The sequence below is a fragment of the Cricetulus griseus genome, chromosome 7, assembly GCF_003668045.3.
Source record: "Cricetulus griseus strain 17A/GY chromosome 7, alternate assembly CriGri-PICRH-1.0, whole genome shotgun sequence".
NCBI classification, from domain to species: Eukaryota; Metazoa; Chordata; class Mammalia; order Rodentia; family Cricetidae; genus Cricetulus; species Cricetulus griseus.
In genome coordinates, this window is record NC_048600.1 from 23,130,578 (window position 1) to 23,148,586 (window position 18,009).

Here is an 18,009-nt window from a genome sequence, read left to right on the forward strand (position 1 = left end):
CCAGAAGCCCATCTCCCAGATGGTTATAGATTCTGTGGATGGAAGCTGGTGGTCACCACCACAGTGAGTGGTGTGATTCCATGATACTGTGCCTTTCTTTGTGATCCTCAGATGAGAAGGCAGCAAGTGTGTAGATGTAATCAAATCCACATTTGCCACAGTCTTCAGATATTCCTTTATTGCTAAGTTCTGAGTGACAGCACTAGCTATCTTCCTGTTATAAACCAAAAGTATGGCCATCATTACTGGAAAATCCTCCAAGTTTATTTGTGTGAAGCATTTGTAATGATCAGCATTGGGGAGTGGTCTAATATTTGATTTGGATTGCTTTAAGAAAACTTCAATGCCTAAGTAAATAGATCAGACTTTTATACTGTGTACATATCTAATGTCCATATTCTACTGAAGCAAGATTCTCCTCCTCTGGCCAAGGCAGATACTGAAGAAATAATTTCACAGGTATGCCAAAAGTTTAGCTGTCATAGCCATTCTAAACAAATTAGACCCTAAAGTATGTGACAAACACTCTACTTGTGACAACAATTACTCTCATCTTTCAGTTTTCATTTAAAAGGAGAGTAGCTGTACCAGCCTGTTACAGCACAGGGTTATCTTTCTAGGACCACTGTTGGGTGATCATTGTTCCTAGGTCACTTTTAATACCTTAGTAGTGTCTGGCTAAGCAAGCACTGTGTTCTTATGCCCTCTAAGTATGAGGCAATTCTTTGGGGACTAACTTTTTTCTTGGTTGTCACTGCTATTTTCTACAGCTATAGCTGCTAATCATACATGAAATTACTCTAGTAATTTTGTTTTGTTTTAAATTCTCACTTATTTTTATATGAATCATGAAATGCCATCCAGGATAGCAATGGTAAAGCATGTTTGAGTCCTGGGTTCAGTGTCCAACACTATAAACAAATTAAAATAAATGCATATCAATGGGTCATGGTATAGACTGAGAGAATGTAGTAGTTATATGTAAGGAGTATAATGGCCTTAGTGTGACACACCCCACAGGTTTGACACTTGGCTTCCAGCTGTGACACTGGTTCTGAAGTCTCTGGAATCTTTGGAACTGATCTACGTAGCAGAAATGACTAACTGGTGAAGGCTTGGAGGCAATATCTACTTCTGCTTTTGATCCACATTCCATATTTTCTGATCTTTCAAGATGGGCACAAATCACACTGCAAGTCACCGCCTCCATGCACTTAGCAGTTCTAGCTGACATACTTCCCCTGCTGTGCTGAACAGGATCCTTTGAAATTATATGCCAATTCAAAGCTTTCCTCATTCAAGTTTCTTTAGTGAGGTATTGTATTGGTTTCTTTTTTATTGTTGTGACAAAACTCCATGACCAAGGCAACTTACAAAAAGAAAGCAATTAATTGGGCTTCTGGTTCCAGAGGACTGGAATCCCGAAAGCAGAGTGAAGACATGGAGGCAGGGAGAGCTCACATTTCAAACTACAAGCTGAAAGCACTGAGAATGATGTGAGTCATTAGAAAGCTCAAGGCCCACCCCATATGATTTCTACACCTCCACCCACATGGCCACACCTCCTACAGTTCCCAAACAGTTCCATCAGTTGGGGACCAAATATCCAATAATATTGAATCTCTGGAGGCCGTTCTCATTCAAACTAGCACAGGTGTCTTACTGTAGAGATTAAAAAGGAACTAAGTAGGGATTTGTGGTGAGTTTATTTTGTGCTGATTTTCATTAGTATTTTATTATACACAAAAGGAACAAGTAATTTGCTTGAAGACACCAATTTGTTGAAGCACAGTGAAGCTTTACTTTGCCAAATGCATTGTACCTTGTAAACATGAATATTTTCCTAGAAGATGAGTTGAAATCTCAAAGCACGTTTGACTGTGTTCTCTGGATATGATTGACATGCAGTGCAAGTGCTGTAAAGGGGGTCCTCTCCCCCATTTCAGGCTGTCATTGTGCTCATTAGCTTTTGGTCATGGCTGCAGTCACCCAAGAGAAACAATTTTTAAAAAAGCCAGAATTCTGCTGCTGCTGTTTGTAATTTCCAAGGGTTGAGTTCATATTTGGTTGACCCCATTGCTGCAAGGAGGCATCACACATACTGATGGTAGGAACACTGGGCAAGGGTTGCAGAGAGGGGAGGGAGAATATTACAGATTTTTCCTGCTCCCTTTTATTCCATCTTCTCTCCTAGCCTATGGGATTCAAGTCATTTCTTACCATGGTGACACCCAGACACATCTCCTGAGATCACAACTTTCCATCTGTGACCCCCCAAAAGGTCATATCTACTGTATAATGTAGAGTACATCCAGTGCAGCACCAAGAGTCTCTCTCCACTGTTATTTGAAGTTCCAAGTATCTTCCTGAGGCTCAAAGAAACTCTTAGCTGCTAGTCCAGATAAAAACAAAAAGCAGGGTACACACTTGCTCTGTTCAGTGGCACAAGAGTAAATTTTCCTCTTCCAAGTACAAATGGGAGAGGAGAGACTGTTCTATACAAACCCATTCCAGAGGCTTCAGAGTCATGGGGAAGCCGAGTGACAGCCACAGCCTCACTGTGCTGGTACCTTCTCTGTGTCAATTGCTGTGACTAACCTGATACAAACAACTTGGGGATGCAAAGTTGATATTTGCTCACAGTTTTAGATCTTAGTCCATAGTTGCTTGATTCCATTATTTGGGGTGTGGAGCAATCAGGATACCAAGGCAACAGAAGTGTATGGAAAGAGGCTGGTATCCTCTGGGCAGTGGGGAAGCAGAGAAGTGAGTGTGTGGTCATGCTACAGGATTCTCTCTTTCCCCTCTTTATTCAACTCAGACCTTTAACCTTTGGCACAGTCAGGAAGGCCCCTCAGTTAATGCCTACTGGAAACACAGATATGCTCAGAGTTTACTATCTCCTAAAAATTTTTAGCTTCCACATTTAATCAAGATGATAATGAAGGTGAACCATCCCAACCACCTACATACCAACATCCTACCACATTCATAGCACTGTGCTGTATTTTCCTTGAATTCAAAAGATTGAAAAGCCCTCAGCACATTCATCACCAACTGTACCTACAGCATCTCTACTCTGTCCTTTCCCACTGGGGTGAAACAAGGAAGATCCCCAACCTCATTGGGCTACAAATGTTCTCCCCATCTGGTAAAGAGAGTTGTACAAAGTGGCTGGTGGCCCAGGAATTAAGAGCATATACTGCTTTTGCAGAGGACCTGGATTTGGTTTCCAGCATCTGTGTCAGATAGCTAATAACCAGTAACTCCAGCTCCAGGGAATACAATGCCTTTTTCTGGCATCTGCAGGTAGCTGTAGTCATTTGCATATCCTTTGTATGCAGACATCCATATATACATAATTAAAATAAGTCATTAAAAGGGAGAAGAGAGAATATGCTGCATAAGCTGCAGTATGTAGGAGCTAGAAGATTGTGTGAAGGACTATGAAACACCATTCTCTAGACTCAATACAGCCACTGTATCCATTCTCATTAGTTACTTGCACTGGTGCATATAAGACTAGCTTTGTCAACAGTCAGTCGTGAAATGGGGGGGCCTTTACCTTTTAGACTTTGGAAGAGAGTCACTGTCTTTAGTTGTGTACATGCTGCTGAGCTCTCCATGCTTCAACTAGTAACTAAACTCACTGTCATTGGTCAACCTCTCAAAAAAAAAAAAAAAACCCCAAAACAAAACAAAAAGCCGGGCATTGGTGGTGCACGCCTTTAATCCCAGCACTCGGGAGGCAGAGGCAGGCGGATCTCTGTGAGTCTGAGACCAGCCTGGTCTCCAGAGGGAGTGCCAGGATAGGCCCCAAAGCTACACAGAGAAACCTTGTCTCAAAAAAACAAACAAAAAAAAAAAACAAAAACAACAAAAAAAAAGAAAAAAAAACCGAACCAACCAACCACACAAACAAAACAAAACCTTGGGTCACAAAGCAAAACTCAGTACATGTAAGAGATTTGTGGGGAGGAGGTAATGTTGACACAGTTGGTATGAGGTGAGAGCGGTCAATATGCAAAGCACACATATGTGAAATTGTAAAAATATGAAAACAAAACGTTTAAAAAAGATAGTTGCATGATGTGTGGATCAGAGTAATGAATACCACGGACAAGAGAACCAAAGACAAATTCAGCATATACTCCAAGGGCCAGCTTTGAGAAAGCCAGAGACCTTGCAATAGAGCCATGCCTTGTCCCTTTCTTGGTTTCACATTCAAAATAATTTCTACAGAATTCTTTGGAGGAAAATTCTGGTTAGAATTATCTTTCTCTGCTTCCTCTGTACTGAAAGCTGAAAGTTCTAAGTGTGCATAGTCCCTGGAAGGGTTACTCCATCCTTCCTCATTGTTTACCATCTCACTGGAGCAGCTTCCCAGAACACTCCCAATCTGTGCAGGCATTGCTCACACACTACCCAGTGCTTCCTCTTCATGGTGTGTACACGCAGGTTTTTAGATCTGTGCAGGCATTGTTCACACACTTAACCTGTGTGTGCCTCTTCATGGTGTGCACACTCTATTTTTTTTTTTTTTAGAGATTTTATACCCATTAGATAATGAAGTATTTGAAGGCAAGGTCTGTTGTGTTTATTAGCTTTCTCAGTGCTTAGAGCAGGTCCTGGAATATGAAGGGCTAATAATAAATGTTTCTCAGGAAGATGGCTGAAAACTCTTAATTCTCTAGTACAGCTTTTTAGTGACTGTCTCACATGGGACTACTATGTGCCAGGCAGTCTTCCCACACGTAGGCATTGCATTCTCCTGAGGAATCAGGTCTATGTTAGTTACTTTTTTCTGTTTCAATAAGACACCATGACCTAAAGCTACTTATGAAAGAGTTTATTTTGGCTTAGGATTCCAGAGAGTGTCCACAATGGCAGGGGAGGCATAGCAGCAAGAGGCTTGAGCAGGAAGCTGAGAGATCACATCATCCACATGAACACAAAGAAGAGAGGAAACTATAGGTGGAGATAAACTCAAAGCCAGTCCCAGTGATGTACTTTCTCCAACAAGGTTGTCCCTCTTAAATGTTCCACAACCTCCTCAAACAGTGCCACCTTCAAAGAGCTAAGCGTTCAAATGCAGGGGTACTTCTCATTCAAACTACCACATAATATCATGAGCAAAATGTAAAGATAACTAATGGGAAGTAGAGGTGTGTATGTGTGTGTGTGCGCGTGTGTATTACTGAGAAGGGTCAGGAAATGTATCAGTTGATAAAGCTTATCCTTCAGTAAAGAGAAAACCATTAGCATCACTGTGCAGTCACCTATAGGAAGAACATTCTGGGCAGGAAACAACAATACCAAAGTCACAGAAATGTCATTGTTCAGCTACACATCCTGTGACCAGGCCTTCCTCACTGGCTGAGGGGGTGTCAGGAAGAGTTGTACTAGCAGTCAGCTGAGCAACTTGTTCATCCGAGCTGCCAGTGCATAGTGGAAATATAAATTGAAACTTGCAGCCAGTTGTCTGCTCTAAAATGCCTTCACATTTATCCTCCATTGGGCCCTGTGAGCAGCTCCATTGTGCAGGGCATAACTGTGCAGAAAACGACTCAAAGGGCTGTGGTGACTTGCTCAAGGTTACTCCAGTAGAAGGCGACATCCTGTCATGGTTTTCTCTGCTCATTACTTGGGCATGCTGCCACTCTGGCTTTTTTGCAAAAGAAAGAATGTCACTTTTTTTGTTGTGGACCTGAGTGATCTTTCTGGTGTACAAGTCTAATGGAAATTCCCAACAGGATAGTTTCATGTGCTGCTGTGTCTGTAATTTGAAATCTCAGCTCCTGTGCATGACAGATCAACTCCAGTGTACCGGCTCTTTCCTATCTTGAAGCCTCAGTTCCAACATGGCCTCTTTAGAGATTATAGTCTAGCTGTTCTGAAGTTAATTTGTCAGAATTTAGCATCCTGTGTGTGCCTCTGTGGATGTGTGAATATGATCCTTTCTGCCCAGCTATCTTCTCCCCACTATGGACAAATTAATCTGAGATGAGGGACCTTCTCAGATACCCTTCCTGCCTCCTCCACAGATATGGGCCTCTTTCTCCCATCTCTATATTCCTTGCATGTGTACTCAGGGTAAATGGATCTCTTAGGTGATGCCCATGTGTCATCTCAATCAGTGACTGTATTTGAGGACAAAAATCCCATTTCTTCCTGTATCCTCAGGACCTCATTGCCTATGCATATTCAATGACTGTTAATTGGCATGTGAATGAATTCAGAACTCTTGTCCACTGCTGTGCAGTGGAACATTAGGACACTAGGAGTTTCAGATGTGCAAATGGGAGGCCTGACCTGCCTAGACCAGAGGATGGAGAGGCAGTTGGGGGATCTGGATGCATGGAGTACACAGGACTGTTCTGCAGACTAATGACTCGTTCTTTGACACTCTTCAGCATCTTCCTCTGCATCAAACACCACTGCTGAGTTTGGAATTAAATATGACAAACTCTTGATGAATCATTCTGAAAAGTGAAATCAAAGTGGTTTCAATTTGTTATCTCCATGTAACAACACCCTTTGAAGCTTGGCTTTCCCTCACTTGTCAGTGCAGTTGGTTCTAGTTCCAGTCTTTTCACATTTCTCTACTCCCTGTGGCTAAATGTGTGGGAACACTGACTTAGGTAGACTGATAGGATCCTGCCTACGCATTATGAAGGGCAGTGTTATCATGAGCCAGCCAGCAGGAGCTGAAACTCTCCGGGTTTTTTAGGTGACATTTGGAGTAGACTCACTCGCCAAGAGTTCTCTTTAGTTTTATATAATTGATAAATGAGTAATAGAAAATTGCTGCCTCTTCTAACATTTGTCCTAATTTGATATGATTTTTAATGCTTAATACATGATCCACATGTGGCCAAAATGTGCAGGTACAGAAGATGGTGTTCAATAAATTCTGTTTCCATTTCATGCCTGTCCAGCAGCAGCTCACAAATATCCATGTTCATAGAAGTGTACTTCAGATAAGATTGTGCTGGGCCTTGCTGTCCACTCACATCTGACCTTTGTGATTGTGGTATATGTGTTTGGAAATATGGTTTTGCTGTAGCACGAAAAACAAAAAGACCCAGAGACTGATACTGGGGTTCAAGCTTCAAGTTGAAGATCAGAGAAGCAAAGCAGCCAAGCCAGTAGATCTTACCTCTACCCAGCTGAAATGGAAACCCTGTCTTCATGAATTCTCAGAGGCAAAAGCTCCAACTTCCTTTCTCCTCCTGCCTTATATTCCTTTCTCCACCCAGCCATATCACTCCTGTCTCCTTCTCCCTAGTGCTGGGATTAAAGGTATGCGATCCTGAGTGCCAGATCAAAGGCATGAACTCTGTTACTCTTCACTCTTGTATAGGTCAGAGTAGTCTTGAACTCAGAGAGGTCCATCTGCCTGTGTCCCTGGCTGTGTGCCACTACTACCTGGCTCTACAGCTTGCTAGTATGACTGCTGGCATTAAAAGTATGTATCACCATTGTCTGACCTCAATGGCTTGTGGCTAGTTTTGCATTTTAACCCCCCAGGCAAGCTTTAGTAAATCATAAATAATATATCAACACATCTTGCTGTCAATTTAAAAGTTCTGAGACAGTATCAGTTAAAAATGGACACATGTCCTTTAGCTTTACAGGCTAGGGTAGCAAATGCAACAGGGATGACAACCTAAACTTCGTGGAAGATTATTTCTTGAGTGTGTGTGTGTGTGTGTGTGTGTGTGTGTGTGTGTGTGTGTGTGTGTGTGTGTGTGTGTGTTTTAAGTTATTAATTGAAAATACCAAATAGGAAACTATGTCAAAATAGGTGTATGAAGTCTTGGTCTTCCATCTTGAACACTTCATTATTAGGGTTTTGTTCTTAAACATGTCTTCCCTGAGTGATGGGTGAAAGCAAGGAAGTACTGGCAGTTGTTAACTTTTGGGAAAAGAAGGGTCCATTTTTTCTAAGAGTGTAGCACTTGGTAAGTCGGCAAAACTCTAGCAGGAGACCACATATTCACGACTATTTGGGCAGCACAAATTAGCTCAGACAGCCTGCAGAGTTGGGTAGGAATAGAAGGAGGTGAGAAGGGAAGGTAAATATGATTGAAACATGTACAAATTTCTCAAAGAACTAATAAAAAATTAAAAATACCTTTTTTGGGCTTTCCAACAAGCTGAGGAGGGTGTTGACTGACAGTCTTTCTTCGTGAAGAAACAGAAGAAATGAACTCTGAATTACCCCTCTATCATGCAAGGACAAAAATACATGCTGGACTACTGACCTAAAACATTTTACCATGTATCTTATCTTTGTAGAAGATTCTGTTGTATTCTGAAAAAGATGAATTTATGACATACTCATGGTCTCTTCTCTAGATGCTATAATATAATGAGAGAAGGGAAGCATAAATTACGTGATACAAGAGCAATTGCCATAATGTTTTTAAGACATTTTCCAGCAAGTTTTACATTCCTTTTCATTGTTGTTGTGTTGTTTTGAGCCCTCACTTCATACCATGCTTGGTTTGTTTATTTTCTCTTAGGCGTCTCACAGCTGTGGAAGCTGTGATGTCATTGCTTCCAGTTTACAGGCAGGTCTGTGAAGTTCAGAATGAACTGTTACAAGGTCACCCAGCTGCTACTTCTGCTTATGGTGCCACATGATTTTTATTGATGGGATAAAGGAGATCAATAAGTTATTTTGCCTTATGTGAACATGAAGGTTGTATGTGTACTTGAAACTTCCTGCAGGATACAAATTACAGCCTGTATAAATAATGCAATATTCACGTTTGTTACCTCTGTGTGCTTCCATTTTGGAATTTAGTTCACCTCATGGCCTTTGGATTTGTGTCATGAAATGTATTAGAGCAAAGAGAATGTAACGGCGGTGTTAAATGATACTGTGACATAAGAACAAGCATGCTACTCTTTCTGCTGAAAGTACACACATCATGCAGGAAGGTGTAGAGGGACTGTATACCCCACAAGAACCATCCACAGATGGTTCAGAGTTATCTGCAAAACAGTCTACAGGTAGAAAGGAAATGAAACATTAACCATAGGGACAGTGTTTCTAGATACAGTGTTTATCTGTAGCTTATGTTAGTTTTCTGTGGCTGTGACGAAACACCTGGCAGGAGTTACTTGAAGGTTGGGAGGTTTATTTTGGCTCACAGAGTTCCATTTCTGTAGGAAACAAGGGGGAAAGTAGTCACACTGCAGCCACAGTTGGGATGTGACAGAGGAATGGCTGGCACTTAACTCATTTTCTTCATATATACAGTTTAGGATTCCTAGTCCATGGAATCTAGAATTTAAAACCTAGAATTTAAACCTAGAATTTAAAACCTTTGTGGGTGGGCAATGTACACTTACATGCCAAACAGTATACTATGAGAATGTGCCCTTCTACTCTAGAGATTCGACCTACTAAGAGACCCCCGCCCCGCCCTGCACCCCCCACACACATTTAGGGTAGGTCTTCAGACCTTTGTTAATGAATGCAGTCTTGAAATTTCCTCACAGATATGCCTAGAGGTGTCTCTGGATCCTGTAAAGTTGACAGTATGAACCATCACACAGCTGATTCCCTGACAACTCTGTAATTGCAGTGCGAATTGATTTATTCAGTCAGTCCTTACTTATAGTTCTTGACACTAGAATATACATATCTAACCTTTGCTGGAATATATCTTCATATTTCTTGGGGTCTCTCTGATGCTAGTCTCCCTGATGTTAGCATAGGTAATAACTATTCCAAGATGATTGTTGATATGTTCTGTCTCCCTGTAGCATCCCAAGCTCACTGTGTTTAGCCATCTTACTCATGCTTGCTTCATTGTCTCTCTTAGTAGGTCACATCTCTAGAGTAGAAGGGCACATTCTCATAGTACACTGTTTGGCATGTAAGTGTACATTGCCCACCCACAAAGGTTTTAAATTCTAGGTAAACTTCAATTGTGAAGGCCACTGATTTTTTTTTTTTTAACATTGGAGATATTTGACATTATTTCTTAAGCAGTTTAAGTGGCCGCAAAACAATTTATCTGACCATGGAGTAACTAACCAAAGAATGTTCAGCAAAATAATCAATGGCATTGAATACCTTCAGTTGATAAACTAAGGCTCAAATGGTGGTGGAGATAAGAGTTAAGGAATAGCACAGGGCCATTGTATCTCTTTTAAACAATGTATTTTGCCTGAATTAAAAATGACCCTATGGCTTGCTGTGGTAGAATTTAGTGTTCTTGTTTTTTTGCTTGTTTGCTTGTTTGAGATTATGACCTAATATGACTTAGAAAAAATGAAATACAGTTAGGTTAATGTTTACTTAAGTCCACCTCTTGGAATCCAGTATTTCTCTAATTGGTTTTTATCTATGCCTCTAGACCATTCCATAATAGGATGAAGAGAGAGACTGTCAGGCCAGGTTTGATTGAATAGACTCAACATTGACAAATCTCCTGTGTAGTTCAGAGTAATGGGTTTTCCCGTTAAAAATGCTGACAGCTTATCATCATTAAAAGTGGAGTTCTGAGAACCAAAGAGAGTGTGTGGGCTTTTTCCTCCTTAGCTTATTTTAAAAGATGTAGTGTGTCGCCTAAAAATCAGGATGGAGTGAGTTAGTGCCATTATAGTATGATATTGTTTGTATTTGTAGAATCATAGCTGAGCCTGTTTTGCTTTATTGACTCTCAGACCAATGTGTGTGTGTGTGTGTGTGTGTGTGTGTGTGTGTGTGTGTGTGTGTGTGTGTGTATTCAATCAATAAATATAACCACTTAATCATTAATTCCCTGACCTGTCATCTGTTGATTCCCTGTTTTGTTCTTTTTGACTAATTTTATTGCTTTTTGAGATGCTGCCAAGAACCATAGGCCCCATGTCCTTTTGAGCCCCAAATCAAGCAAAGTCAATAGTCAAAAACATTGATTCTTTCACAATTTCTTGTATATATAGAAGTGCCTTTGGCTTTTGCAAGCATGAGTCTGCTTTTATTTTTGTTTTCTTCACTTATTCCCTGAAAAAAACATTCTTCTCCTTTGCTGTTTACTGTCTATAGGAAGGTTACTGAACTGTACCTTTCTTATTGAGAGTATTTATGGTGGACCACAGGAATATATCCAGAGGGAATGAGAGGATGAGAATGTCTTCCCAGATTGAATTATTAAAAGTGATCAGCAGGTTAGGACAAAAATGTGATATAGTGGTATGGTAGCTGAAAAGCTGAAAATATTAATTTTTAACTTGTTTAGAAAGTTTTTAAGATGGAAAAAAAAAGATGAAAGCAGGAGTTCAGAAAGCCCATGTAGACTCAGCTCTATGTCCTTGCCTTGCGGTGCATAAAGTGCCACCTCTACAGTTGGCTTTTAGGTGGCTGTGATTAAATTTACCCAGCAGTGGGGAGTGGCATACAAATTTCCAGGAGCTATGTTCTACTCTTTTTAAATACCTGCTCATATGTGTATACTGAATATAAAATGGGTTTTCTACAACTTTCACAGGTTGATCCCAAAGAGTTAATCAAGATGGTTACCAGGCATGTGGCTCAACATGGACATGACGCCTGGCCTGAGGACCTGGTGTCATTGATCAAACAGCTTCACTACTACAATGAGCGTCTCCTGGATTTCACCCAGGCTCAGCTCCTCCAAGGCCTGCGTAAGGGTGTGGATGTGCAGCGGTTTACTGCTGATGACCAGTACAAAAGAGAAACCATCCTGGGACTTGCAGAGTAAGGACTTGCTTTGTCTCCTGATGGGTGGATTCAAAATGCAGAAGGATGAGTTAAATTCGTAGGTCAGCATGCATAGTTCTTATCATAGAGCCTGGCTCCAGTCCTGTGAGGAATAGATAGTAGATAGACTATCTAAGTTGTCTTAAGGTAGAGAAGTCTATCATAAGTAGACACAGACATACAAGCCTGTAAATTTAGGTAGTAGCATTGAGCTGTGTTGGGTTTTTTTTTGTTGTTGTTGTTTACTGTTAGCGTCTCATGTCTGTGGGAACCCAGTTCCTGAATTATGTCCGTTCTAGGAACCTGGGCAATGGCTTGGATGAGAAAGATGGTGCCTGTGATGGAATTTTAAAAGTGAGATGTCTTCTTGTTCTTGGCTGAAAATCTCCCTTCTCAAAGTACATAGAATTGACATTCTTTAGTGTGTCCATAGATACTATGGTGGTTTGAAAGAAAGTGGCCCCCAAAGGAAGTGTCACTATTAGGAGGTATGGTGTTGTAGTAGGTGTGGTCTTCTTGGAGGAAGTATGTGATTGTGGCTGTGGGCTTTGAGGTCTCATATGTGCTTAAGTCACATCCAGTGTCTCATCCCTTCCTGTTGCCAACACATCAAGTCATAGGATGCTTGGCTACTTCTCCAGCACCATGTCTGCCTACAGACCACCATGTTGCACCATGATGATAATGAATTAAACTTCTGAAGCTGTAAGCCACCCCAATTAATTGTTTTCCTTTATAAGAGTTGTGGTGGTCATGGTGTCTCTTCACAGCAATAGAAACCCTGACAAAGACAGATACAGTTGTCCTCATCTCAGAAGATCAATGTTGTAGGGACAGGTGCCCACATTCTGGTTTCTAGAAAAACAAGCCATTATTTAGATCAGTGTCCTCATAGAGCAGGGAAAAGCTGTCATTTTCCTCTGTGAGTGAAGAGCAGGTCCTCTGTGAGAAGGTGGTACAACTTAAGCCAGTTGTGAGAGTGGCTCTCTAGGAATGGAGGAAAGGAATTCATTCCCTGTGTTTTCCTGTTGGCGTGCATCTCAGTAGTTTAGATCAAGTGAGTAGTAGTTACTCTCCTGAGCATGTGAGAATATGGTCACCCACATGGTTAACAGTAGGAATTGATTTTTAACACCTCCACACACTGAGTACTCACTGTGGAGCACACCCTAAGTGTTATGTGTGATGCTTTGCAGGGCTTCATCTGAAGTCCTCCATCCCTGTGATATCAAAGTATTCTTATCTCATTTATTAAATTAAAAAAATGCTGCTTAGGGATGGTCAGTGGCTTAAGTTTACATTGTTGATAAAAATCTATAAGTTTGATCTTGATATGGGTCTGTCACATTTTAAAGACATCACATTTCTACCATGTTGGTGTGCCTTCTTATATACTGTTTCCATTCTCAATGAAGCACTTGTGGGCTATGCAGATTAGCATTGTAGTTTTGAAACTTTGAATTTTGTGTACACTTGTAGGAAGATGTTTCTGTCCCACCAGCAATTCCCAAATAAACACATTGAGACTTAATATTACTTATAAATGTTCAGCCAATAACTCAGGCTTATTACTGACTAGCTCTTACATTTTAAGTTAATTCATATTCCTTATTTATGCTCTGCCATGTTGCAGTACTTTTATTAGCATGACATGTTCATCTCCTGTTCCTCCGTGTCTGTCTGGCGTCTCCTGACTCTGCCTTTCTTCTTCCCATCTTCCTTAGTTTGGTCACCCACCTATACTTATCCTGCCTGGCTACTGGCCAATCAGCATTTTATTAAACCAATTTGAGCGACAAATCTTTATCGTGTACAAAGGGAGTATTCCATAACATACATTGATTGCATAGTTATTCATGTCTCCTGAGAAATTACTTTGAAATACCAAAAATGATTTTGATTGTGGTAATGGTATGTTATTATTCAATATTATCTTTAAAATCTTTATGAAAATGCCAAAGAAGTGTTGCCATACTCTGGTAACTGTATTAGCCTGGACCTCTTCACTCCTGGAGCCATATGGATTCTTTGTGAGGTCTGAGGTCTGGATTCTCCCCCTTGCAGGGTGCTAGGAGTTGAAGGAAAGGTAGTGTAGAAAGCCATTGCCAGTCTCAATTAAGAAGTGGCTTCCTCTTATCATTTCTCCTGGAAGGTCAGCTTCAGAGTCACTTAATGTCTGATTTAAGGCATCCTAAGTTGGTGCAAAGCCAAGCTTCCTTGCTTCTGGAAGAAAAATCTGAGAAACAGGGTTTTAAGGAGTTGTTCAAGGTCACACAGCCAGGACTTGAGCCTGGTTGTCTTATTCTAAACCCAGTGTGCTTTTCCTCTGTCCGTTTGTAGTCCTGTTTGCCATATTGATGGTTTCTTAAGAGAGGGTGATTATGCACAATACAGTACTGGGAGTTAAGCAGTGCCTTAGATTACTAGTTACATTTTGCTGGAGATTTTGTCTAAGTATGCAGCTAGCATATGCTATTTGAAGTATGTCCTCAAGGATAAATATATGTTTTTGATAAATATATAATAGATTCTTCTATATTCCATTGCTTAGAAAAATACGCTGAAGTTTTGGATGGCTTGTTAAAAGTGCCTCATCATTTCAGTGGGTTTGAGCTTTGCAATTTCTAATTTGGTGGAGATTCCAATGTCTCGGACAGTATTGAGAAACAGTTTCTCTGGATTTTTGCCACTCTGTCTCCACTTAGGCACAGTGTGGGCATACTTTTTCTTACCCCTTGATGTTTGTAAGCCAGTGTTTTCTGCTTATGTTTTAAATTGTCTGTATGTGTTTGTGAAGGCAGGTAACTTTGAAGAGAGTGTGACATCATCTCATTCCTTCTCATCCTCATGAAGTGAAAAAGATACCAGTGCAGGGCTGGAGTGCTAACTCAGCTGGTAAAGTGCTTGCCTTGTAAGCTTGAGGACCTATGTAAAGAGCCAGACATGATGCTATTTTCTTACAATCCCAGTGGTGGTGAAAAGGGAGGTGAAGATAGACCACAAATCCTAACCCATTTGTGACAATTAAAAATGTTTCCTCACATGGTCAGTTGGCTCCTGGGATCAGAATTACCCTTGATGAGGAGCCACTGGCAAACATGTACCTACTAACCTGCCTTGCAGCCTAGTAAGTGCGAGCTGGGAAGTCCTTTTACAGCATTCTCAGGGGCTGTGAACACAAACATACACAGTCCTTCCTGACACGGCTGTTTGTCCTGAAGAGAATTTTCTTTGCTGGTTAGGGTCATTTGTTTCTTCTCTTTCCCTTCCCTGTGCTTGGTGGACACTCCTGAAGGACCCTTGAGGAGAATGTCTACAGCATCGCTCTTTCCCTGGCACAGCGGTACAGTATCTCACAGTGGGAAGTCTTCATGACCCATTTGGAGTTCCTGTTCATCGATAGTGGGTAAGTACAATTGACATGCACATTGATGTTCATGCCTATCTCTTCGCTCTACTATAAAACAATGCAGTTTCTGGGTTCCTCTTAGCTGTAGCCTAGGATGTCTTGGCAGATTTGCCTTTTCCAAAAGTCTATCAGTGTTAGCTTTTCAGCAGAGCTCTGAGTTAGACACCTTACGGTGCAGTGATATGTTTATTGAGAATCTGTTGGCAGCAGTGTTTTAGTAGTGGGGGACAAGTAGTGGGGGACAATTGGCAACATGGAGTCTGCAATGGAAATTAGATGATACTTTTAAGTAATGACTTAGGCAAATGTGAAAATAACACTTCTATGCTCTATGTGGAAAGTACAATTAGGAAGGTGCAACAGTTAGGAAAGGCTTTCCTAAGAATGACACATTTGAGCTGTGTTACGGTTTAGGTATACCTTATGTATCTCCCAAGTGTTTACTTATTGAAGTGTAATCCTACTGCAGGACAGTAAAGGAGTAGTAATCCTGGTGTAGTGTTTAGATCATCCTTGGGGAGGTGATTGGGATTAGATAAGGTCATCACAGTAGAGCGTCCCCATTCAGGATGGTGACTATATAAGAAAAGACAAGAGGATATAGATGTGTATGTGCTATTTTTGCTTCACCCTGCAATGCTCTGTGCAGACTCAGGACCCTGCTAGCCAGCAGGAAGGACTTGAGCTTACAGATCTGTGAGCTCAATAAACCTTTGTATTATGAAGTAGTCTGCTCTGGGTATTTCATTATGGCAATTCAAAATAGACTATTGCAAGCTGAGATCTATGTGTTGAGTTGGGCTTAACCATACTACAAGGGGAAGGGAGCCACTTTGGGTGGGGATGATTTAGTAAACACAGAGGGCCTTAGATTAGGAGCATGATGAGGCAGAGGGGCTGGCAGAGAAGCAGGTGATTAGGCCAGAAGTGGGCAATGCATGTGGGGTAAGATGTAGGAACTAGACCATGCTGTTCTTATGATTTAGCATCTTGAAATTAAATTAATCACTGAAATATTAACATCTACATTTTAAGCATTTATCAAATTGTACTGTATTGATATCGTTATAAATGGTAATGCTGTCCTAAGTGCACAACCTTTTCAGGCCCTAGAAGGGGCCATTGGCATCTCTCTAAGAACCACAGGCTCCTTAAGCATTTGAGTATAATAAACGGTAAAAAAAAAATGTCCTTTAATAAGATCTCTTTGGTTAGTGTGTGGAAGAAAGGTAATATGGTAAGGTATGAGCTGTTGTAGGAATAGCATGCAGGACAGATCACCCCAGCTTGGAGTAGGGCTTTGAAAATACAGGGAGAGGCAATAATAAGTTCTAGAAACACTTGAAAAACCAAATAGTGTACTTAACAAGGATAAGCAAGGATGAAATAAGTGGAACAGGAACAGTAAGCGTAAGGTCTATGGGTCCACTGTTGTATGGCAGCACCCCTGAGGGAGTCAGGGATCTCTGCCAAGGTCAAGCAGGTTAGAGGAGTGACTTGTAGCAGTTGCCACAGGGAGAGCTGGATGTGGAGATAATGAGCACAGGACTATCCTGAGAGCTCTGAGCATGTGGATAACCTCTTTGCTGTGCTCTGCTGTGCTCTCAGCAGTGACTGCATGAGAAAGAAGGGAGGCCTGAGATAGTGTCCTGGCTTTATGTCAACTTAACACAAGCTGCAGTAATCTGAAAGAAGAAAACCTCAATTGAGAAAATATCTCCATAAGGTCTGTCTGTAAGGCATTTTCTTAATCAGTGATTGATGGGGGAGGGTCCAGCCTGTTGTAGGTGGTGCCATCCCTGGGCTGGTAGTACTGGGTTCTATAAGAAAGCTGGCTGAGCAAACCATGGGGAGCAAGCCAGTAGGCAGCACCCCTCCATGGCTTTTGTATCAGCACCTGACTCCAGGTTTCTACCCTGTTTGAGTTCCTGCCCTCACTGCTTTTTTTTTTTTAATTTAAATCCACTTTTTATTTTTCATAGATTTTAATAATTATACATTACTCTTGACATAAAGACGGTGAAATCTTAAGGATAAGGAGGCAATTTATATGGCCTCTTCTATTTGTTGTTCAGGATGGAAGTTTCCAAAGGGTGTAGGTGTGAGATTTAACACTGGAAAAATACTTATGAAACTTGTTTAACTGGCTGCACTCATGTCTAGGCACAGCACAATAAATAGAACTGCATAATCTTTTAAAAAGATCACTGTATTTTAATATATCCTTACTAAAGAAACACTATCCGTGAACAATCCAAAACTCTACAATGTGGATAAAAGGAAAGTTACAGTAGAGATCTGAGCAACATTTCTCTAGCTTCTTCACATTCATACATCAACATTCTTAAAAGGAGAAATAATGCACATCCCAAATCCAGAACAACAAAAAACAAACTTGGTCAAGTAGTTTATTTGGATCATTCACTCTGATCACAATCCTAGTTAGCTGGTAGGTCTAAGTAGAAAGGTTTTGAAATCTTTTTCATTTCCATTAGTCAGGGGCCTCTGGATACGAAGCCATGCTGGAAGCAAACTGATTAAGCAACACCATTAATCCATATCTCAACAAGTCATTGCATAATCCACATCTGTCAACATTGCTCAACAGTTTTTAAAATGTTACATGGAAGAGCATACTTTCTGAACAGCAGTCCACTGTATAAAGACATGCACTGTGCTTTTGATGATGAACTGTTTGTTATATGCAACTGTGAGTGAAACAAACCCTTTCCTCATCAAATTGCCTTTGGTCATAGTTTTTCATCATAGCAATAGAAACCTACTAAAGCAGATGGATGTTAAGGGCCTTCCACATACCGTATTAGAGAATTGGCATCTAGCAAAGGGTACAAAGAGGAGGTAGAAAGAGATGTGA

General features: G+C 40.9%; 1 protein-coding gene across 8 annotated transcripts in view; it reads left to right on the forward strand.

The window, feature by feature from the left end:
* Window positions 1–18,009, forward strand: part of Nbas (NBAS subunit of NRZ tethering complex) — a 275,006-nt gene that overhangs the window by 164,344 nt on the left and 92,653 nt on the right. For all 8 annotated transcript variants that reach the window (XR_003486979.2, XR_004770656.1, XM_027424647.2 and 5 more), the window contains 2 exons: window positions 11,493–11,722; window positions 15,021–15,131. Coding sequence is in view for 6 of the 8 variants with exons in the window: in XM_027424647.2 (XP_027280448.1) it covers window positions 11,493–11,722; window positions 15,021–15,131 (341 nt within the window). In the remaining 2 variants the exon portion in view is untranslated. The remainder of the gene's footprint in view (window positions 1–11,492; window positions 11,723–15,020; window positions 15,132–18,009) is intronic.